Below are 24,733 nucleotides of genomic sequence, written 5' to 3' on the forward strand. Positions count from 1 at the left end.
CCGTAAACTGAGGTACTACCTCACTCTCTAGGAGGGGAGGGATGTCAGATGTATATCAGATATTATACAGAATGGACCCCAGAATAGTTCCTCGAAGCACACCTGCAAGGATTTGCAGGTTTATAAACAGACGCTATTCAAAGATACCCGGAATACTTTATCAGACAGATAGCTTCTGATGACCTTGATAAGATACATCGGAAAATTATACCGATTCAGCTTGAACACCTGTCCGTTGCGCCCACACATTATCGAATGCTTTTTTAAGATCCAAGAGCGCCATTGCAGTTGTCTTGGATACCGACTCGACTTGATTCGCTGGATTATGTTGATAACTCGATGGAGTTGATGGATGGTGGACCTACCCTTGCGGAACCAAAACTGTTCCTCAAACAGCTTAGAGAGTGCAGAGAGCAAACTGATAGGCCAATAGCTCTAGGAAACAGCAAGATCTTTCGTCGATTTCAGCACTGAGATATCTTTGGCCAATTTGCACATTAAAGGGAAGTAGCCAAGTTCCCAGCACCTGTTAAACAAGTTTGCTATAAAAGTAAATGATCCGTAGCGCAAGTGCTTGAGCTCGATGTTGAATGGGCTATCGAAACCGGGAGCCTTCATGTCATTTAGCATGGCTCAACATCTCGTCAGCGGTGCTTTTTTCTTCCCCAGGTACCAAACTCTCGAACCGCCCAACATCGGCTTTGACAACAGAGTACTCGTGTGAGTTGTGTCCCAGATTGTGAGACATTACAAACTGCTTACCCTGCACGTCAGTTTTTTCACTTGGAATGATCAGTAAAATGCAGTCGCCTGAGCCCCAGACGAGACAAGAGGCGTTGATCTCTTTTTGAGTACATCAGCAATGGTGCAGAATGGTTTTGAATGTGGTGGAATTTGTTGGATACTTGCAAGTTTGGCTCAGTAATATATATGTGGAACACAAAACTTTAGAAGGTACCTTATTCACGTAAAGTAGACGCGTGAAGAAACGCGCGGGTAGGGCTAGTTCTAAATATGTATATGCGTTTTGATGTAATTGAATATGATATAACAAATAATACTTTTAAACTAAAACCGTTTATTTCATTGAGATTAATCAGTACAGTGGATATTAAGTTACAAAATATTATCAAACCGCCAAAATATGCATTCTGATAAAAACTATCACAACAATATCCAATTTATTTCCTGTAAATAAATGATTGCTCACTCAATGTTATTCATTCGTATCGCTACAGGGACGGGGTTTATTTTTGATTGTGTGATTGATATTAACGTTCGATTGTAATGTGCAACATTTTTTCCAATAGAGGAGTTTAAGGAATGTGAAAAAATTTACTTTTTGCCCTTTCCACGGCGGCCTCCCCGACGACCACGCATCTTGCGCTTGCGTTCCGCAACGGCACGCCAGGCCCTCTGCAATACTCTGGCTGCTCGAGTTTGCATAAATGCTCGCACCAGCTCCTGCTGGGCACGAAGCTCATCCAATCGTTTCTCCTCAATTGCATCGAAATATCTATAAAATTAATCCTATATTAACCCGAAAAGCATTCAATTTAAGAAAAAGACGCAAGTACTTTTTCTCCTGTGGATCAAAAACGGTTCGTTTCCATTCGTCGAAATCAGCCTGCCGTTCGAGCAGCATTTCGTCCAGCTGATTAAGCTCCTTAGTCCGTTCACCTGCATCTTTGTCGTACTTATTGAGCAACAACTTCAACTGTTGGGTCAACTTAGCTTTCTTCAGACGATTCTCCTTCTCCACTCGTAAATCTTCCTCGAGATTGTTCTGATACTGTTTCATTCTTCGGATGGCTTCCTGCTTGAGGTCGGCATGCCGTTGATCACTTCTCTCGAAGTAGTGAAACATTTTTCGATCCGAATTGGCACTTGAATGATTACATTTATGAACTCCTTAAATTAAAGTTTTACATGTCATTGACTTACATATATTCACTTATTTGCTGCCGACTTTGCTCCTCCAGATGTTTAATTTCCGCACTATACTTTTCGATAATGGTTTGCTTTTCCTCGATTTCCTTTCGAAAGGAACTTTCCTTTTCCTCCAGCAGCCCTTCGATGCGGGCGATTTCCTTGATGTTGCGTTGGTTCGTTTGCCACATTCGGTGCAATATTTTCTCCTTCGCCAGCTCTTTCTGGGCGGTCATCTTCATTTTGGTAATAGTAAACTTTCGAAACTCGCGAATGTTGGAAAGAAACTTGCGGTACATTCCTGGTAACTGGTAGGCAGCTCCCAGAGAATAATTATACTTTAAAAATGAAGCTTTGTTAGGCATACTCACATTTTTTAAATTTCCGGCAATCGAATTGTGTAGATCCTTGTTGGAAACCATTTCAACTAGCTCGATGAACTTAGTGGTGGGAAATTTGAAGTCTTCCATCTAAAAAAACTTAAAAGTTCATTCACCGTAGCTTCATATTTTTTAAGATCGTACGTTAACCACGCTCGGTACCACACTGTCGTCATCGTTCTTCGAACGTATGTATTTGCATAAAACCCGTAAAATATCCTGCTCATCAGCATTGAAGTGTGTATCCATCAGTTGCTGATCACGACAAATCAATGGCAGGCAGAAAAGCGTTTCCAGTGTTTCTAACATTTCCTGCAAAATCAACGTCACCCGGTTGATCTGAATGTTGAATTCCACCTTCTGCAAGCTTTCCGGATCGAACGAATCGTGTTCTTCCTCGCCATAGGCCATGATTTCCAGTTTAATTTTTTCAATTTTGTTTTTAATTGCCTCGATGTCATCTTCGGAATCACCGGAGAACAGTTCTTCGATGGCTTCAGCCATGACAAAAATGCACTTTTTGAAATAAAATATCAAATTTTAAACTGGATTCGTTCGACTTGTATCGATCTAACATCTAGCTTTAGTGTAGTTTACAATCAGCCATTGCACATCCCCTAGCAAAACTTTGTCGTATCATATTGTTTCCGGAGCGACTTGCCCAGCGTGGCAACTGTTGTTTGCGTTATCAAACACTCGAAAGAACTCAGGAACAAATGCGAAAGGGCTCGTTGCTTTAATCAGTCTGCTTTGGTCATACAATTAAACCGTACGTACGGTGTTATTAATATTCTGTGCTGATCGTTGGAAACTTTACAAATAGAGCAAAATGGGCAAGAAAAAAGGAGGTAATAAAAACAAACTGGCTAAGATGTCCGAAGAGGAGCGGGCTCGTTACCTCCAGCATCGGGCCGACATGGAGGAAGAAGCTCGCCGCCGGAAGCAGCAACTGATCGCAACGTTTATGAAGGTAGGGTTCCACGGTTTTGATGGGCTTGATTTGCAGATACACATTTCATCTGGATGTAATCCTATCAAATTGACTAGGTAGTGCTTAGTTAATTAAAAGTATTAGAAAAAAATCGGAGAATCGATTGTACCTACCAAAAAGTTCAATGAAAACTATCGAATGTGTCGTCCTTGATGAAAGGGGCAGACTAGTAGTAGTCGAAATTTGTGTTTGCTTCTTTTGATTGTGCATTTGATAGATTTTCTAGTGTCTGTTCTCGGGTTTTAGACTTCTTTTTCTTCTTCTTTTCCTTCTTCTAGAATTTTCTACCATTTCGTTTTGTTTTACCCATAATTTTCCTCTGTTAGGCATTTTCAAAATTATCATACAAAATAGGCCTGAAAGGTATTTCAAAAAAAATACCTGCTTTGAAAATGAATATTTCATGAACTAAGCATTGTTAAACCAATTATATTTTTGTAAGCACATTTTCTCAGCAATTCAAAAAAAATCATTTGGGAAAAGTACTTCACAAAATTTTTAAAGATGCCGACCTTTTTCCGTTTTATGTGTTTATAATCTCTTCGCTCTTCTTTGTCTCTATTTCCTTCCTGTTTCCAGTTATTTGTATACCTATTAGGCCATATGAATAAAAAATATAGAGCAAATGCTCCCATATGATTTAAACGGGAAAAGCAAAGTAAACTGTTTTATTCATACAGCCTATTGGTGTTTTTTTGCTTTTTGTTACTGTTTCCTTGTTTCTTGTCTGATCTCCGTGTTTTCTACTTCTGGTTATTTCCCTCTATCTCTGCTTACTTACTTATTCAGCCGAGAGCCGAGGTGGCTCTTGCCGTATCAAGAGTTCCTCTCCATTGTACTCGGTCCTGGGCTGCACGTCGACAATTCGTTAAGCGTCTCGACACACGCAAGCCGGCTTCGACCTGCTCGAACCATCTAGCACGTTGGCCCCCTCTATTCCTAGTGCCGGTGGGGTTCTTGAAGAGAACGGATTTCACTGCATAGTCGTCCAGCATCCTTGCGACGTGGCCAGCCCACCGTAGTCTCCCAACTTTCGCCAGGTGTACGATAGGAATCTGCCCAAGCAGTGCCTGTAGCTCGTGATTCATACACCTCCGCCACTCTCCGCTTTCCGTTTGTGCTCCGCTAAAAATAGTCCGCAACACCTTTCGTTCATCACCGTCAATAGTCACTGTCCGTGGGAGGCAAACGTTGCTTTCTCTGGAGCCTCTTGCTACCATATATTTGGTTCTCGACGTATTGATTTGTAGCCCTACCCTTCTAGCCTCCGTTTTTAGTCTGGCATAGATTGCCTCCACCATCCCAGGGTTTCTAGTAATGATGCGACGACCTTGTCTGCGAAGGCTATGAGTTGGCTACTCTTGCTGAAGATCGTTCCTCTCGTTTCGATGCCCGCTCGTCAGATCACACCTTCAATAGCGAAATTCAATAACATATAGGACAGCCCATCCCCTTGCCGCAACTCTCTGCGAACTCGAGAACTCGAGAGTGTCTCAGAAAAGGCGCAAGTAGCACATCAGTTGCTCCAGGCTAGCTTTGATTAGTCGCGTCAGTTTGTCCGGAAAACCGTACTCATGCATTATCTGCCATAGCTGTTCGCCTTCAACTGTATCGTATGCTGCTCTGAAATCCACGAAAATATGATGCGTGGGCACGTTGTACTCTCGACATTCCTGAAGGATTTGTCGGAGAGTAAAAATTTGATCCGTAGTAGCACGGGCCCCCATAAAGCCCGCTTGATACTGCCCTACGAGCTACGAATTCCCTTGCTATTGCTGTTGCTATCCATCTATCTCTATATTTATCTATTACTATCTCTATCGTTTTTTCTTTTTCCTCTCCCCTTTCTTTATTTGCACTCTGATTTCTATCTGACTTCTCTTTGTTTTCTTCCTGTTTTCTCTTCATTTTCACTATAATTTTTCTCTCTTTTCTGTCTGTTATCTCTGTATTTTTTCACTGTTTCTCTCTATTTTCAAATTGATTTCTGTTCGTTTCCCTCCTATTTTTACTCCGTTTTCTCTCTGTTTTCAATCTATTTCCTTTTTGTTTTCTCCCTATTTACCAACTGTTTTCTATTTATTTTCTTTCTATTTTTACTCTTTATTTTCACTTTGTTTCTCCATATTTTCTCCTTGTTTGCCCCCTCTATTTCCACTTTATTTCTCTTTGCTTTTCCATATTTTCTCCCTGTTTTCTCTCTTTTAGTTTAGTTTTCTCTCTTTACAATCTGATTTCTCTCTATTTTCACTCTGTTTTCTCTTCATTTTCTCGCTTTTTTATCTGTGTTCAAACTGATTTCTCATGATTCTCTTTGCTTTCTCTCTGTTTTATTCCTATTTTGTTCCTGTTTTCTCCCTATTTTCTCCTTGTTTTCTCTCTATTTGCACTCTGATTTCTCTCTGTTTTCGCCATTTTGCCTCCTGTTTACTCTCTACGTTCACAATGTTTTCTCTTTATTTTTTTCTACATTTTCTCCCTGTTTTCTCCCTATTTTCACTGATTTCTCTTTATTTTCACGGGGTTTTCTATATGTTTTCTCCCTGATTGCTCTCTATTTTCACTTTATTTTCTGTTTGTTTTTTCTATATTTTCTTCCTGTTTCTCCCTATTTTTACTCTGCTTACTCTTCATTTTCTCGCTTTTTTATCTATTTTCAAATTGATTTCTCATGGGTTTTTCTTTATTTTCTCTTTGCTTTCTCACTGGTTTATTCCTATTTTTGTCCTGTTTTCTCCCTGTTTTCTCTCTATTTACACTCTAATTTCTTTCTCTTTTTGCCATATTTGCTTCCTGTTTACTCTCTATTTTCACGTTTTCTTTTTGTTTTTTATACATTTTCTCCCTGTTTTCTCTCAATTTTCACTCTAATTTCTCTCTATTTTCACTGTGTTTTCTGTCTGTTTTCTCCCTGTTTGCTCTCTGGATTAACTTTATTTTCTGCTTGTTTTTTCCATATTTTCTCCCTGTTTTCTCACTATTTTTACTCTGCTGCGAGAAAATAGCCTTTTTATCTATTTTCAAACTGATTTCTCATGCTTTTCTACTTATTTTCTCTTTGCTTTCTCTCTGTTTTATTCCTATTTTCTTCCTGTTTTCTCCATCATCTTCCTTCAGTGTCCATGATTCATGTCCGTTAAGGGTTACCGGGAGCATTAACGTTCTGTAGAATTTGCGTTTATGCGAGTTGGCAACCTTCGGGACTGGTTCAGCTGCTTACGTACTACGCAGAAAGCTTACATGTTTCTCTGTTCTGACGTGATTCGCAGTGAGCATGCGACTCTTGGCCTGGTTCTTCTCATCTGACATTTTCTGGCATTCGACATCAAACAAGCCGTTATGTCTTCCCCACGTCGTGCCTATCACTTCCCTCGTAGTTGTTGGCGCCATGGCGGATCCTCCACAGCCTACTTATGTCTTATTCCCTTTCGTCATGCTGTTTTGCGATTCGTTGATCAAGCTTTCTGGTGTACTCCACTGCAACGTGGAGTGGATCTGCGTGGATCTTACGACGAGATAGTGGTCTAAGTCGCTAAGAAAAGACTGTATATTGTGACTTCCAAAAAGTATTGACCGTTAAACAGGATCGATCTGGGAGCTAGAGTCTTGAATTTTCAAGTCGTGCGCACCCCATAAATCCTTTCGAACCTGTCATAGAATTCGTCTCTAGCAAAGCAAAGCAAAGTCTTGAGCATTAACCGTCACTAGACATTATCCTTCTTTATCGACAGACTTCGCAGCCGGCTGTTAGAGTACAGGAAAATTACGGGGTCAGTGCAACCATCCTACTGATCCTACATCCTATCTAACAAAAACCGGCTAGCCGAGATTCGAACTGGCGAACAACTGGCTTGTTAGATCAGCATCGTACCTCGAAGCTAACTGGGCGGTTCAATTCGTTCCTAGTATCATCGAATTTATGATTTGTTGGTGACTATACGTTGATTAAGCTGTAGTTGAAGAATTTGGCTTAATTCTCAACACCCATATACGGTCATCGGAACGAACGGCCGGCCACCGAACTACCTTCGAGTCATTGTTGCTCTCAAGCCTCGATAGTTGCAATCCGAAATCATGACACACAGCTTTAGTCTTACAGTCTTAACTTCGCATACTGTCCACCTCAATGGTTAAAATATTTGCCATTTGGACATTTTCTAACAAAATATCTAGCTAAAGTTTTGCCGTACCTCGAAGCCAGCAAAACGCACATTTTTGTACCAAAAATCTTTGAGGAATCATCTTCTTAACCCCATACTTTTTGCAGCAAAGATAACAAGCTGGAACTTCCAGGAAAGTTTTGTTTTAGTTTAACTGAAAACCCGCAGACATGTGTCCACCTTCCAGCGGCAAAGTTACTAGTTTGAGCTGACTGAAAATTAGCAAGATTTGTTATGTTTACACGGCTGTAATTTTGTTGTATGTAACATCTAAGCTTTGTGCAAAAACAGGTCGATTAGATTATTTCTCAATCTTTGTTTCTTTGGATTCAAGTTGATACCTCAAACAAAACTGTCCCTAGACTCGATAGAAGAGGGCGTTTTCGAAGCGCTGGTAAGAAATAGGTTAAGAATCTTTGATATGTGTTCTTAAATCATGAATAAATCTAGCTTTAGTTTTCAGCAGCTCGCATAAGTCATGCTAAAGGGTTAAAAACTTAAGCCAGAAATCGCCAAAATAAGCTTGATATTCGAGTTTTGAGGGTCAGGGAAAAATACTTGAAGCATCAGGGAAAATCAGGGAAAGTCAGGGAATTTTATTTTTGGATTTGAGTCGACACCCTGTGTGGGTTCGAATCCGGTTATAATCTCAGGTTATAGCTTGGTTCGACTCATGCACCTTCCAGCATTGGACAAAAGGTAGGAGTCAAAATGACTACTTGTCAAGCGTAGCTACCAATATCCCCCCCCTTTCCTTTCCACTCTTCCCCTCCTTCACCAAAAATTTTCATTTTCTTTCCCCTACTGTCCCTTCATCAATTGTAGAACCATCGTTCTGTTTCTTTTTCGAAGCATCGCCTGTATGTTTTGCTCTTTGTGTTCTGCACATTGTTTGTTTGTTTTCTGCACTTTTCTTTTTGTTTTCTACAAATTTGTCTCGTCGTTTTTCGAATATTTATCTTCTCTTTTTATGCATATTATTTCTTAGGTCTCGCAAGTTTTGCTCCCTGCATATTCTGCATGTTATACTCTTTATTTTCTGCATATTTTTACAGTTTGATTTCTACCTATTTTGCCTCCTATTCTCTACATATTTTGCTCTCCGTTTTTATCTTTCTCTGTGTGCAGTCTGAATTATGGTTAATACCATAAGTTCATCCCCGAGAGTCTGGAAAATCACTTAATTTTAGGCAAGAGACCAAATATCTATATATAAGAGCCTTGTCTGTAGCCAAAACGAGGGGCGCGATATGTATTTTCGTGGTAATAATCGCCCACATTTGAAGCAGAGACTCATACCAATACCAGTACAACAAAGGAAGCGTTTGGTACGGAAGGTCCACGCTTTCTTCTCTTTGCTTGATTTCAAGAAGTTGTATGAAATTAAGCATTTTTTTGGTTCCATTTGATTCTTTTACATTCTCTCTGCGACCCAGGCCATTGACAACAAAAGAATGATAGATTCATTCATGTTTATTTTTCATGTTTATTTAATCTGTTTATTGCACTTTATTTGTTTTCCGTCTTAATTTCCACTTGCTTTTCTTACTCGTCATTTAAAATTCAAATTTTTTTCCACACTTCCGACACTCATATCTGACTACCATGTTTTAATTATTCGTAACTTTTTGTTGAAACGACCTCTGTAATTATTATTCATCTCGTTTCTGCTTTCCAGAATAAACTAAAGCGCGAGGACGCCTTCTCCCGGCTGAACCTGGCCAAGATCAACCAGGAATGGCGCTCGATACTGCGCAACATCAAGTGCAAAGAGTTGCGCAACGAGATTGAACTGGTGGAGAAGATGTGCAAGGAGTGCATCGAGAACAAGAACGGCGTTATCCGGCGGTTGCTGTGCGATCTGGACGAGTCGGAGGAAATCTACGCCACGATGCTGCACGCGCACATGGAGAAGATACAGAAAATCATGAACATTCACAACGATCGATTGCACTTCCAGACTAAGTTGTACGAAATTGAGAAGAAGGAAATTATTGCAAACTATGATCAGGAGATTGCTAACTATAAGGGCAAGAAGTTTGGACTGCAGAAAGAGTTGGAGTGTGTTTTCTATGGGTTGGCGGAGCGTTCGCGACTTGAACGGAAACAAGCGGAAGAAGAGCATATGGCGAAAAAGGATGAACTGAAAAATTCGGTAAGTGGTTTTGCTTTCAAAATGTTGCGTTTTATTATATTAGGATGCAGTTTTGGGAGACGTTGCAGTGCTTTGCAGTGCAAATTATGTGCAATAGAAAAAAAGTTGGTTGATTTCTTACAATCAGAACATTATAGTTTCGTTTTCCCAATCATTGCAATTGGCTTGCCCTCGGTCAGCTAAACATACTACGAACTTCATCGTGTAATCACACTTATCCTTCAGTTTACTGTCCATACTAATCATATGGAAGCATTCCTGTATCGAATCCGTATAGAAATCGCGCAGCTCGGTGTCCCTTAAATCTTTCGTAACGACATGCAGTACCTTATGTTTGTCCGGAAATCCTTCGTTGTTGGTCATTTTCATTTCCTGGAAGAAACACTGCATTAAACAGGCTCGATCGCGGTCTTCATTTTTAGTGGCGTTGTCGGAACTGTTACCGACGGGATTCATGAAGTTATTTCGATCCCGGTTGTAACGATCGTTCTGTTGATAATTGTAACCATAACCTCCTTGAGTTCCATCATTATAATACTGTCTTTTGTATCGGCCACGAGACATTCGACCTCCCTCGTTGTTTCTTCCTCCCATGTCATACGCGTAATCCCAATCTCTGTTTCTGCCGTTGTCCATTCGATTACGGTTAGAATTGCTCTGATCATTACTATTTCTACTGCGATTTCTTGAACCACCATTGTTGCGATTGTTTTTCGAGTTCTGTTGAAGGCCTGTCTCATTTTGCTTTCCCTGATCTTGCCTTTTTTCGTCGTTATCCTTGTATTGCTCGCCACTATCGTTGTCATCAGCGGATGAATCGTAGTTTTCATACTCATTGCTGCCGCTGCCGGTTCGGGTTTTATTGTCCGATTCCGAGGAAATCCGCTTCATGCAAGTTCGAACCACTTTTCGCACTTCGTCGCTGGTTGGTCCATCTTCGGTGCGACATTTCAATGCCGTTGTTTGCCGCCAAAAAATGCAAACTATGACCAGTATTAGTGCCATCACCAGTCCTCGGCCGTCCACCATAATTAGCTAGTATGTAATGCCCTACCGGGCAGCCATCCCCGGATGGTTTGGGTATTTACGTGGGAAGCTTTGCAAAATAGTACTGCAGGAGCTGATCATTGTTTCAAGCATATTTATAGCGGACAGTAAATGAAGTGCACTTTTCCCGTGCGCTATTAATGTCACTCGAAAAAGGCCGCTCTGCATGACAAGTGTCACAGCAGATGTGATACTTCTGACAGCTCGATCGTCGGAAACGTTTGAAACGCATGGCACTCTATGTGATCACGTAACAAATAGCTGCTCAACATCAGAATACCTGAATCTATTCTATTTTTCTTCCATTTTAGATGATTCTAAAGCTGGAGATGATCACCAAGGAACGTGAACGACACATGGAGAGGTTGTGGAAAGAGTTTCAGAAGGTGTTGAGCACGTACCTGCGCAATACCGAGGAGTACCGCAACGAGTACAGCAAACTGCGGGATCAGGATTCTAGCGATACGCAGAACATCCAAAGCCATTATGTGGAGGTCGCTCGACTAAGCGAGCTGATCGGTAATCTGCGGCACAAGCTGGTTACCATTCGGGAAGAGCACGATTTCAACATCAAGCAGCTGCAGAAAACCAAGGCCGAGCTGCAGGAGCGGGTTAGGAACATTAAGCAGGAGATGAAGATTGGCCTCAAAAGGGATGAAGACCGGTTGAAGCAGTTGGCCGTTTGTAGCAACGAAGCTTTGAAGTATTTGCAGAATTTACTAAAACGTGGAAATGGTATTCTTCAGATTGCTAACTTTTGTAAAAAGTTCGAGACAGAGAACGAAAGCTTACTTCCGTTCGTTCATAGCGCCGTAAAGAGGCAAATGTTTGAAGTGGATGAAGATGAACTCAAGGAACCGGCAACTGAGTTTGAGAGTTTCAAAAAAGATACTTTTGGTATTGCAAAGAAGTTTGAAAACTTCTGGATGAGATTCAATAAAGCTAGAATTGATTGCGCTTGTTTGCAGGAGGAAAAACAGCAATTGCTGGAGGAGAACGAGTGCTTGAAGAATCAATTGAAGGAATACTTAATAACGGTAAACATGAATAACGGAGGGTCTTTAGAGTCCAATGAAACACTACTGGCTCGGCGACCTAGTTCCATGAAGGTTGAAAAAGTTATTCATATTGATTTGAAAAATAAATCCGCCAAATCCGGTAAGAATGGCCAACGCAGACCTGTCACGTGTATCGAAGGAAACTTAAGCAATGCCATACGAAATGGTAAGCTGCTGGAAATTCGAACCAAATCAACCGAGTTGTACTCACTAGTCCAACAGTCAACTTGAGTATTTAATCATATTCGTTCCCAAATTGATGCATTGCACGTTTTTAGTGGATTTGATATTATCACGTTTTACTTAAACCGACCTGTTTAGAACGTGTGTTACTGGAATGTGATTTAATTTGTAGGCAGTTTTATCATAAAAAGGCGATTACAAATTGTGGCACCAGACAACAGAGTATAATAAAATTAAAAAATAAAAAAACACATCAGACAGTTCTTAATAAGTAAATGATAAATACCTTATCCGTTTTTCTACTGAAGTAATGCAATAAAAGTACTGTTTACATTACACTTACTGGCACAATACAGCGAACGGAAGGGGCAGTTCAGCGTGGAATTGCCATCACAACTGGACGGTCAGAAGCCACAAACGATTGAGTTCGACGGATCATAAAATCGGGAGCTTTACGGAACGTCGGAGCCATTGCCTAAAACAATAAAATATTACTTAACTTGAATAAACTCTAAAAAGTTGAACCGCCAACCTGTAACTTGGCTTCGACTATTCCTTTATTATCTTCCGACAGTTGAATCTTCTGTCGCGCCTGCTTTAGCTCTCGGTCCAGCTTCTTCCGTTCCTCCTCCAGCTGGCGCAACTTCTGTTCCGCTTCCTTAAAGCGCTTCTCATTTTCCTGCTGCCTATGCTCAAATTCGATCCGCTTTTGTCGTTCCTGCTCCAACAGAACATTCTGCTCCGCTTGCAAACTTTCCAACTCTTCCCGTTTTTCCCATTCCTCAGCCAAAACGCGTGCCTGCAGTGCCCTAACAATCTCCTCATCCCGTTTGGCTTGAATCTCATCCTCGAGCATCTTCTCCAAACAAAGTTTAACATCTTCCAGCTCCGCTACGCGGCGGGAATCTTCCCGTGCTACCTCCTGAAACTGTCGAGCCTGTGATTCGGCCGCCAATCGTGCCAACTTTTCCTGCTCCAGCCGAACGTTTGTCTCCTGCAACTGCTTCAGGTGAATACTACGCATATTTTCCTCCTCACGACGCTTTCTTAGCTCCAGCTCACGCTGCTGCTTCCTCCGATTCACGGTATCCCTCTGAAATCCCTCCCGTCCAGTGGAGTAAGTGATAGCTAGCTGTAAAGCCGAAATCCACTGGAGTCGCGTCTTGTGATCCTGTGCCCCCAGCTCATACGTTCGATCCCCTGAGATTAGCGTAAACTTCTGAACCCGTTCGGTCCTTCCCGAAGAGGAAATACTTGGCTTCACCATGAACTTAGAATCCAACGCAATCGTCCCACAAACATCCTTATCCGTATGATGCTTATAGTACGACAACTCACAGGGTTGCAGAACAAAAAAGTACTCTCGAAACGTGGGCAGAACATAACCTCTTCTGTACAAATAACCCTTTTTGATGACATCCATAATAAGCGTCTGGTAAATATCTCTAATGGCTTCGCAGATGGATGCCGCATAGTCGTTCACCTTACTGTAGTCTTTGAATTTCAGAATCCCTAAAAACTCGCCAAAATCCAAACTGTCGTCCGACGTTTTAAGGTAATCATACTTTTCCTCGTTATTGTAATCCAGCCCAAGTGAGTTCAGTAGCTGTTTCACCACAATCAACGCTTCCGTTGGGTGAATCTTCACCATAAACTGATTGTCATCCATATCGTCACTATACAAATCGGCCATCAGGCAGAAGATCCGGAACAACTGATACACCGCATCTTGCTTATAGTAGGAAACGTCAATGTCCTCGAAGTCTTTACGGCATACAAGCCAGCAAACCTAAAAAACAAGAATTTCACAATTAAGTTTTCATTTACATATTTGTTGAAGTACAACAAACCTCATCAATTTTAGTCTCATAGTTTCGCAGCGCAGACAGCGGTAGCTCGCTGGAAATGGAGGAAAACACCTCCTGTCCAAGGTAGTACAGGTAGTGGTCGAAGTTCAGCGTTGCCGTCGACCGGAAATGGTCCAGTCCTCGTTCGACGCCGTACAGGTCCAGCAGGGTGGCAATGTTGGCCGTCAGAACCTGGAATATTGGAAAGAGGAAAAAAATGGAGCGCATTAATCACCTTATCTGTTAAGTTATCTGTGTTACCAATAAAAGCAAAACGTTAGAAGAACGCCGATGTTCACGAAAGACGTTAAGACGTAAGGTGTTATTCAAAAGTCTAATAACTTCTTCTGAAGGACGACAGAATTTTTCAAAAACATTCTCTAAAATACACTTCAATGCCACATTTGTACATACGTAATGCTACATTTTTTAAGAATTTGGCTCAATTTAATTTGAATGTTGGTGGGATTCCGAATCAGCTTGGACTCTAGATCGGATTGTACTCCGGACTGAACTCTGAATTAGATTGTAATCTGAATTGGACTGAAATCTGCTTTGAAACTGATTCTGAACTTGTCTGGACTCAGGATTGGATTGAATTCTTTGCCGGATTCGACTCTGAACTTTTGACTGAACTAGATTCTGAACTGAACTGGACTGGAATGGTATGGAATCTGGACTAAACTAGACTCTGGACTGTTCAGTCCAGTCCAAACTAGTCTGAATTGGACTAAATACTGCACTCTTGCTGGACGTAACTGGTATGAAATGTGACCTGCATAGAATTCTGGAATGGACTGTATTCTGAATTAGTCCGGATTGGATTGGGCTCAGGTTTGGACTAGATACTGGATTAGATTAAACTCTGAATTGGACCGGATCCTGATCTGTGCGGTCTCTTGACTGTACTGGCTTCTGGACTGGATTGGAATCTGGACCAGACTCTGGACTAGACTGGACTTTAAATTGAGATAGATTCAAAATTGGATTGGACTCAGAACTAGACTGGACTCTGGATTAGCTTGTATTCTAGATTGAATTCGACTCGGGACTGTAGACGGCTAGAATTGGATTTTAAATTGGAAAAGATATAGAACTAGTTTGTACTCTGGACTCTTTACTGAACTAGAATCGACTGGTACGGGCTATGGACTGGTATGGAACCTGGACCGGACTAGATTTTGAACTAAACTCTGGATGGAATTGAACTCTAAATTGACTGGTTTTTGGATTCTTGCTGGACTGAACTGGATTGAAATCTGTACTGGACCAGACTCTGGACTAGAAGGGACTTGGATTGAGCTCTGAATTAAAATGGATTCTGAATTAGACTGGATTCAGGGTCGGGCTAGACTCTTGACTGGATTCGACTCTTAACTGGTCGGTGTTAAATCAGACCGGACCAAGTCGCCAAATTTAAAAAATGAGTTAATGACAGCAAACAATCAAGAATTTTCTAACCTACATTTTACTCTAATCTGACTACATAAATATTGCAAACAGCCAGAGTTATAAGATGATTTCGAATGAATGATACCATACAGAGCAGCAAACTTTGAACGCGTTTTTCTCGCAATCAGAATTTTGTGACTTGGCTCGATCTGACTTAACACTGACCAACTCTTGACTGAACTGAACTGGAGTGGTATGGAATCTGGACTAGGTTAGACTCTAGACTAGGAGGACTTGACTGAATTCAACAGCTCAGTTCTTCCCGAAGAGAAAATACTTGGCATCACCATTAACTTAGAATCCAACGCAATGCAACGAATCCAACGAACGTAACTAGTGTGGAATTTGACCAGCATTGAATTCTGGACTAGACTGGATTCTGAATTAGCCTGGATTCCGGATTAGATTGGTCTCTGATCTGGACTCAGAATTATACTGCACTCTGGACTGGTGTGGAGCAGACTCTGGACTAGACTGGGCTTTGAATTGAAATAGTTTCTGAATTAGACTGGACTGCACTCTAGACTAGACTGAACTCTGGATTGGATTGGATTGTATTGTAGACTGGATTCGACTCTGGACTGTTGGACGGTTGAATTCTGGAGTAAATCAGATTCTAGGCTAGAATGGACTCTGAACTAGTTTGGACTATTTACTAAACTGGTTTGGACTGGGTTGGGCTATGGAGTGGTATGGAACTTGGACTGGACTAGAATCTGGACTGAACTCTGGATGGGGTTGAAGTCTAAATTGACTAGATTTGCTGGATTCTTGCTCGACTGAACTATATAAAATCTAGACTGGACTGGAGTCGCGCCTGAATTGCAATTTGTACCGAACTAGAGTGTGGACTCTAAATTACACTGAACTCTGAATTGAAGTAGATTCTGAAATAGACTGGACTCAGGATTGCACTGGACCCTTGTCTGGATTGGACTCTTAACTGTTGAATGGACTGTATTCAAAGCTGGACTAAACTGGAGTGATATGGAATCTAAACTGGATTGAATTCCAGTCTCTTGCTGGACGTCACTGATATGAAATTCAACCTGGATTGGATCCTAGACTGGATTAGAGTGAACTCTGAATTTGACCGGCCTGAACTCAGGATTGGATTGTACACTAGACTAGATTTAACTGTGGCCTGAAGTGGAATCTGGACCACACAGGACTAGCCTCGGATTGGGATAACTGGGACTGAGACTGAAAGGACTGAGACTGGGACTGGGACTGGGACTAGGACTGGGACTGGGATTGGCATTGAGTTCTACACGAACTGAAGTCGTTTATGGACGGAGGTGACGTACGACAGTTGTTCGCCTGTGACATCAAGATCGTCATCCCCAAATACGAACGCCCAGGTCATTAGCGAAGCGGGGTATAAACCGGTGATCGGATCCATAACCTGCACACCGACACGAACGACAACTTTGCAACTTTCCGAAGCCTCGTGATCATAAGTACTTTCTTTCCAAGCAAATCTATCAAATTCTAAACGATGACATGTTTCTTTCAAATATCATCATCATACTTTCCCTACGTATGCGTATGCGTACGTATGCGGGTGCGTATATCTACATGGACTACCTAATACCAGTACATGTGCGCTCAAAACTACCGACAGTAAAAACCTCGTTATAATTCAGGAATTAGACAAACCGCAAGCTGTGCGCGCTTGCTGGATGTGACTCTATCTTGGACACTTGGACACTCGAAGAGGGATGGGGAACGATATGATCAGACGTCACCCCGGTGATAGGAATGAAACCCGAAATAACTGGTTTAACAGGAACTGTCAGTATGCGTTATGGTTGAAAAAAGATCTTAGAAAAAGTAAGGAGAATTTGACCAAGTATCAACCAGCACGGAATGAGTTGACCATAACCCTGATGAGAAAAAAGCACCAGCAGGAGGACAGGGATCGTGAAGAACTAGTACCACTATTTGAGCTAACGACACGCGCAAGTTCTATGAGAAGGTAAACTAATCTCGTAAAGAATACATACCGAAACTTGATATGAGCAGATATGAGAAGGAAAAGCGGATCACAAACAAGCACTTGTTCAGATTTTGTTGCGTCGCCTACCCACAATAGCAAGAGATTTTGTAGGGCTGAACCAGCCGAGCTTTTCTGGGCCCCGTTGGGAGTACAACATACCCACGCGTCAGATTTTCGTGCATTTCAAGACAACATACGATACAGTTGAGCGCGAAGAGCTGTGGCAATTAGTCACAAGAACGACAAACTAACGAACGAACTCCTGAGTCCTAACGTTCCCACGGACAGTGACTATTAATGCCGATGAGCGTGATGTGGTTCATGAGTTCACATGTTTGGAATCTCTGGTTACCACAGACAACAATACCGGTAAGGAGATTCAACGACTCATTCAAGCTGCAGGTCGGACATACGTATGATTCCGCAAGACCTAGGTGTTGCGGACTATTTTTGGCGGAGTATAAACAGAAAGCATAGAAAAGCGCAGCAGTATGAACCATGAGCTGCGTGTACTACTTGAAGAGATTCCTATCGTACACCTGGTGAAAGTCGGAAGGCTACGGTAGGCCAGCCATATCGCAAGGTGGCACCACCGACACCAGGAATAGAGGGGTTCTGCATGCTGGATAGCTCGACCAGGTTGAAGCTGACTTACGAGTGTCGAAATGCTTAACGAAGCGGCGACGAGTAGCCCAGGAAGAGTACAATGGCGACAAAATCTTGATACAGCACGACCCACTCCGACTCCATACGGTGTGCGTCGTGATTTTTTCCTAGGCCATGCCGAAATACTTCGTCGGCAAGTACCATGTAGGTTTTCGTGATGGTCGCTTCCTGTCAGATCAGATGTTTACTCTGCGCCAGTTGCCAGATAAGTTCCGGGAGAACAACTTGCAGACTCATGATCTGTTTGTGGACTGTAAGGCGGTGGACGATTCAATCAAACGAAATGTGCTGTGGCAGATAATGCTGGAACATGGTTTTGCTACGAAACTAGTTAAATTTATACCTGCGATGCAGAATGGATCAAAACCTTGCATCAGAATAGCGGGTGAGACTTCTGCCGCTTTCGTGATATTTGATAGACTGAAACAAGGAGATGCACTCTCTAACTTGCTATTTAACATTGCCTTGGAACGTACAATACAAGGGCCAACGTGAAATAAACGAGACCATTATCACGAAATATCACAGGTTTCTTGATTGTACGGATGATGTCTATATTATCGGAATGAACCGTTGAGCAGGGGAAGAGGTCTTTGGGCTCTTAAATGGAAAGCAACGAGATTGAGACTTACTACTAACACCGCCAAAACGAAATACATAGTTGCAGACAGGGATCGTGGGAGTCCAAATGGTGTTGATGCGGAGCTGGAGCTGGATGGGAAATGAACGATATGAACTAATGGAGGAGTTCATTTACCTTGGGACGCTCGTGATGAATTCGCACAAAACTGGTGCTCACCAGAAGACTAATCCTCTCGGTGGCCCTTTGCGAACATGAATGCTGGGCGCTAAAGGAATCTAACCGACGAGTTCTTGGGAGGTTTTAAGTGTAAAATTCTGCGATCAATACTTGGTAGCAAAAGGGTGGCGCAGACGCGTGAACCACGAGCTGTGTTATGTAAACAAATATGCTAACATAATGAAGGCAGTATAATGTGCCCGGCTGTGGTGGGATGGGTACCCGGTCAGAATGCCGACGGTAAAGTAGCCAACGGCAGCCAAAAACGGACAATACTTGAGGGCCATAATTCGTTAGACGCAAGATCGATAACACACCGTCGCTGCTAAAGTAAAGTAAAGTAAGTAACCCGGATTACTTGGCGGCTTTTCTATTTTTTTAATAAAGGCGGAGGAGTGTTTGGTGAGGAAGAATGATAGACTGGATGATATTGCAAAATTTCGATGTGGAGCCAAAAATATATTGCGTAGTACAATTACTGAGTGGGACTCTAACCCACACTCTATCGGTTTCGGCTTTTCTATTGGTTTTCGGTGCCATTTTGACGATACTTAAGTTTAACTCGCTCGCTGAAACTCATCATAGCATTTATACAAGAAAGCACCGAAGAGGAAGATATGGAAAAAAGGCTTTGATCCTCTTCCTTTACAGGGATTTTCAGAGAGCAAACAGTGGCATAATTGGCTTCGTGACAGAAGGGGAACTGACTGGAAGAGAGGCACCAGAAGGGGACGAGAAACGTGAATATGATTGTATGCTTCGTCATAACTCCGGAACGCCTGGACGGTTTTTCATCAAACTTGGCAGACATGTTCGCTGACAATCAGCGTATGGGCCTCTTACAAGAGCGAGGATAGCTCAAATGAGTAAAGGGGGCGTTTCTTCTGCATTTGGATCGAAAGCAGTTGTACAAGTGGCTGGAGGGGGTTTCCGTAAAGGGGGTAATATGACCATTGACAAAAGAGAGGTTCAAAAAAGCAAAAAAGACTAAGTCTCGTTATATAGGGACTGTCGAAAAGAAGACAGATATACAAGTGCCTGGGGACTGACAAAGAAAGTAGAGATATTCAAACGAAGAAAAAGGGTTTTGTTTCTTGCATTATGAGAATTTTCTTTACAATAACAGATGATTAAGTGGCTGAGAGACGAAGAGTGACCCCGACTAAAATCGGGCACTCAGCCAGTTCAGTATAAAAGTTCTTAAAAAAATCCGCAATATTTTTATACCTAGTGAAGGAAAATTGCAAAACAAAAGTCGATTTTTTATAATTTCGAAAATTATAAACTTTGTTTAAAGAAATAATTCGGCGAGTTTATCCGAAAATATCGGGAGCTTTGAATTTCCTTTTTCCGGTGAAATTATATTCAAAGTATGATTTACAAGGGGGTGGGCAGAGAGATTGAGTTCTATGACCAAATTAGACAGAGGGAAGAGAGCGGTCCAAAATGCAGAAATTTGATAGACGTCGTACTTGAATCAACTCAGTGCCACAAAATAAGCGTACAACCTTCTTTGACTGAACTGAAAAACTAATCATCCTTCACTTCAATTAAATATGAAAAAGTTAGTACATGAAACAAATAACCTTGTAAATCATACGCACCTTAAGTTTGGATTTTCCCACGAATCCGGAAGTGTCCTGCTGAAGGGCTCGGAACGCATGCCAGATGCTGTTGGTGACGTTCTTAAGGAGTGTCGTCATTTTTTTTTTTTGCGCTGACACTGGCGTATGTCAAGATATCGCTTACAGCGGCTGTCAATATCCAATTCTACACAACTGCCCCCGTGCGATCACGCTGCTGATAGCAAGGCACGGGTACTGTTCATCGTTCACACTAATGGCTCACTCGGTTGGTTGATCACTGTCAGTTAGTAGCGCACGTCCCAATGCACTTCACACTGCTACTAAGCATGCATTTCTTTTGCGGCTAGTTATTGCATCAATTCTTTAAGTACGCGCACACTTTGCATATACATATGTATTTCAATTGTTCTAGCTTGCAGAAAATTCTCACCACCTTCTGTTGTTGGACTTGTTGTTGCTTCATTCACTAGTTGCAATAGATTAGATAGTCGCAGATGAATAGGTTTGTACAGCGCACAACACTTAGCACTACTTGTTGGACCTCAATCGGACCGTACGTCGAGCATTTTAATTAATGGCCGTGGCAAAAACCATGTGCGTTGTCATTTTTCCCATCTACTCACATTACTCACAGTACTTAGTTTGAGCTTACTTACAAAACCACCGATTAACGTTTTCGTGGCTTTCAATTGCATACATTTACGTTCCCATTTGTTCGTTCACCTGATGGTTTGTTTGTGCTTTTGTTTAAAATTTACGCTATCTGTGTCAATTTTGATTTTAAATATTTACCAGCAACATTAAATTATGTACAGACAACTCAACAGAATGTGAATCAGTGAGTCAATTGTTGTACATGGTAAAACTCAATTACATATTTAGAAAAGAAGTAGGTACCTATTCTGTGAATTGCATTTGGTTTGGTGACTTTTTTACTTTCAGCTATTTGGTACCTTTGTACTGTGTTTTCCATAAAACAGTCAAGCTAACAAAGCAGAAATCAATGAAATATTTTGCGATCTCGAAAAGTCAATAACAACGGGATGACGATGTGATTATTTCCATTGATCGACGCCTTGACGATCGAACCAAAAAAAGAGTTCAGTTATGCAAAAATATACAAATATAACGCACCAAAATTGTAAATTCAAATTTTGCAAGAAAAACACTTTGTAAACGCTTTGGCGCCATAACTTTCGGAGATGATTGCCGTGACCAAGCTCCGAAAATGGGTAGGCAAAGTCACCGACCGATCGAAGCACATCAATGAATGGTGTAAACAGGCTTCAAAATAATGGCCAACAATATTCGTGCCATCTTCTAAGTTTTCTGGTGGTTTTTACTAGAAAAAAAACTAAAAATTAATTGCTTTTTCGCTTCCTCACTATCTCCGTTTATCTAAAGGTGCAAGCACCCCTGTAAAAGTTTCAAGCTAAACATTGACACGTGTCAATCTCGCAATCATTCGATATGGACCGAAAATCTCGGCGAAATTCGGCCACCAATCCTCCTCCACAAATGATCGGCTGTCCAGTCCAGAATAAGTTACCATGAAATTGATGAACGAACAATCGGGGAGAAATGGCGGAGGCGTTGGTTGGCTTAGACAACACAGTAAGATCATCAACACCGAAGGTGTTGATCGAAATCGAACCAATCCAAAAATGGCGAACTATGGGGCCCGCGGGAATATTCCACCAAGGCAATAAGGGTAAAACAACGAAGTACGTTAAGCCGCTTCTTTTGGACAGTGACCGCGCGCGCACTTCGTGAGTCACTTGCGATCGAGAACCACGACATCGCGACGTCGTCACTGAGTGAGTGTAAACAAACGACGATCAGAGAGCAAAGTGCCCTTAAGAGGAAGCACACGACCGTTCGCACCAGGAACGGCCTTGACCGCGGCAGGCAGCCAGCGGCGGCAACGCTGGCTAAACCGTTTATTCGCAGTTAGCTCTCAAGCCAGTGATGATGGCGCCTGCCGGTACATAACGGCCTCAGCGACGCCACCGAGCAAAGCAAAGTGAAATATCACTTTATGCCCATATATGCAACTTGGGATAATATCATCGTGCAAAGCTCCCGCCGGAAGCCCGCCGATCGCGATGGGTTCGATATATTGTACGCTTGGCAATGTCAAGGGTAGATTCTGTTTGCTTGCGCGTTCGTTTCAGTTTCGTATATGACAGACAAATGGCGCTGTCACGACGACTGCGCCTTTTGTGAGCTGCTTATTTATGGTAATTGTATAATGGGCCATAATTTGCAAAGTTGGTTGATCGGGAAAACCGTTCGCGCATTAATCCGACTAAAAGTAGAATGGCTCCGAGCTGTTGTTCAACATTCTTATTCGGGTTTGATGAACCGATTTGTCAACGTAAACATCGTACCATTTTTGTACTGCTAAGCACAGGCTAATTCTTAAAAATGGCAAAATGATATAGTAACAAATTTTTGTGCTTGGACAACACATAAAACACATTTCAATCGACTGCAAACTGAAAGTCACTTCCGACGCAAAACAACCGGATTTGGGCTTCAACTCAAAAACATCGTTAGTTACTAATCACTCCAAAGACCACCCATTTAGGAAATGTATTTCCACCACTGACAATGGTAAATCCGCGTCGAGACACGAACCAATTTCGCTATCTGACGTTATGATCGTTTTGACCTTTTTGTTTTGTTGTTATAAGCATAACAGCTTGCACTATTCCGGAGAGCAGTGAGTGCAGTGAGCTCGCACTAACGATTACAACCATTCATTAGAAAATAAAAAACTAATGGTTTTTATTTGTCCCGTAATTTTCCGTAAATCGAGTTCGAGTGCAAAAAGGTTGTTTTTATAAATCCCATAAAATTAAGTCTACTTGATGACTTGGATATCATTCAAAAGTAGATTCCAATAACTCTAAAGGTTGAACCCGAAAAAGTCCGAACACCTGACAAATGCTTCAATTAATGGTTTCAAGAGTAAAAATTTAGTAAATTACTTTAAGAGTGTAGAGAATCACACTTTAGTTTGCGTGGTGTCAGCCTCCGAATCTCACGGCTGGTATCATTGCCCGCCGTTACCAGTGAGCCAAGGTAGACAAATTCATCGACTACCTCAAACTCATCGCCGTCGATCAATATACTACTGCCCAAGCGGTGTCGTTCGGCCTCGGTTCCGCTGGCCAGCATGTACTTTGTTTTAGACGTATTTACCTTTAACCCAATCTTTTCTGCTACGCGCTTTAGTCTGGTGTACTCATGTACTGTTCAGCCACCGCCACAGATGTTCTGCCGATAATATCCATGTCATCGGCAAAGCAGACGAATTGAGTAAATTTGTTGAATATCGTGCCCCGCGTGTTGATATCCGCTCGGTTCAGAACACCTTGTAGCGCTATGTTGAACAGCAGCCATGAAAGACCATCACCTTGACGAAGCCCTCTGTGTGATTCGAATGAACTTGACAATCCACCCGAAATCCGAACACAGCACTGTGTACCATCCATCGTAGATTTAATCAGTTTGATGAGCTTCCTGGGGAAGCTGTTCTCGTCCATGATTTTCCAAAGCTCTTTCCGGTCGATGGTATCATATGCGGCTTTGAAGTCAACGAATAAATGCTGCATGGGAACTCTGTATTCACGGCCCTTTTGGAGGATTTGCCGCAGTGTAAATATTTGATCCGTTGTAGACCGACCTTCGACGAAGCCGGCTTGATAAGTTCCCACAAATCTATTTGCAATTGGTGATAGACGGCGGAAAATGATTTGGGACAGCGCTTTATAGGCGGCATTGAGAACGGTGATCGGTCGCTCGATAGTTCTCACAGTCCAACTTGTCGCCCTTTTTGTAGATCGGGCAGATAACCCCATCTTTCCACTCCTCCGGTAGCTGTTCCGTATCCCAAATTCTGACAATTAGTCGGTGCAGACAAACGGCCAGCCTTTCTGGTCCCATTTTAATATGCTCCGCTCCGATGCCATCTTTTCCAGCTGACTTGTTGTTCTTTAACTGCATGATGGCCTCCTTAACTTCGCCTATCGTTGGGGCTGGCACCTCTTCCCCGTTTGTTGCACCGTCGAAATCGCTTTCCCCGCCGCCATGGCTCTCCGCCTGCGCGCCATTCAGGTGTTCGTCGAAGTGCTGCTTCCACCTATCGGTCACCTCACGATCGTCCGTCAGAATACTGCCAGTCTTATCCTGACAACAGCTGCTCCAGCTCTGCATATTCCTGCTCTTCCAGGTAGCGTTTTTTCTCCCGAAAGATTTGGTTTCACTGCATCTTCTTCTGTTTGTGTCTTTCCACGTTCTGACGTGTGGCACTGCGCATCTTGGCCGCCCGCGCAGCGTTCTCCTCATCTATCACCCTCCTACATTCATCGTCAAATCAATCGTTCCGCTGATTCCGGGCCACATGCCCAATGGAGCTCTCCGCTACACTGCTGATGGCTGTTTTGATAGTGTTCCAACAGTCCTCGAGATGGGCT

At 42.2% G+C, this 24,733-nt stretch overlaps 3 protein-coding genes across 3 annotated transcripts; 1 reads left to right on the forward strand and 2 right to left on the reverse strand.

Moving 5' to 3' along the window:
• Positions 1-1,335: 1,335 nt before the first annotated feature.
• On the reverse strand, positions 1,336-2,813 carry LOC128738230 (median body protein). The gene is made up of 5 exons (XM_053833216.1): positions 2,454-2,813; positions 2,301-2,399; positions 1,945-2,237; positions 1,578-1,886; positions 1,336-1,516 (listed from the first exon to the last, which is right to left on the reverse strand). Exons 1-5 carry the CDS (start codon positions 2,811-2,813, stop codon positions 1,336-1,338), a joined length of 1,242 nt encoding a protein of 413 aa, XP_053689191.1.
• A 325-nt stretch (positions 2,814-3,138) lies between these two features.
• On the forward strand, positions 3,139-11,951 carry LOC128738948 (dynein regulatory complex subunit 2). Its single transcript, XM_053834447.1, has 3 exons — positions 3,139-3,279; positions 9,139-9,615; positions 10,974-11,951. Exons 1-3 carry the CDS (start codon positions 3,139-3,141, stop codon positions 11,949-11,951), a joined length of 1,596 nt encoding a protein of 531 aa, XP_053690422.1.
• Positions 11,952-12,276: 325 nt separating this feature from the next.
• LOC128738947 (differentially expressed in FDCP 6-like) lies at positions 12,277-20,369 on the reverse strand. Its single transcript, XM_053834446.1, has 4 exons — positions 20,271-20,369; positions 13,754-13,942; positions 12,436-13,692; positions 12,277-12,378 (listed from the first exon to the last, which is right to left on the reverse strand). Exons 1-4 carry the CDS (start codon positions 20,367-20,369, stop codon positions 12,277-12,279), a joined length of 1,647 nt encoding a protein of 548 aa, XP_053690421.1.
• Positions 20,370-24,733: the final 4,364 nt, after the last annotated feature.

The sequence above is a fragment of the Sabethes cyaneus genome, chromosome 2, assembly GCF_943734655.1.
Source record: "Sabethes cyaneus chromosome 2, idSabCyanKW18_F2, whole genome shotgun sequence".
NCBI lineage: Eukaryota > Metazoa > Arthropoda > Insecta > Diptera > Culicidae > Sabethes > Sabethes cyaneus.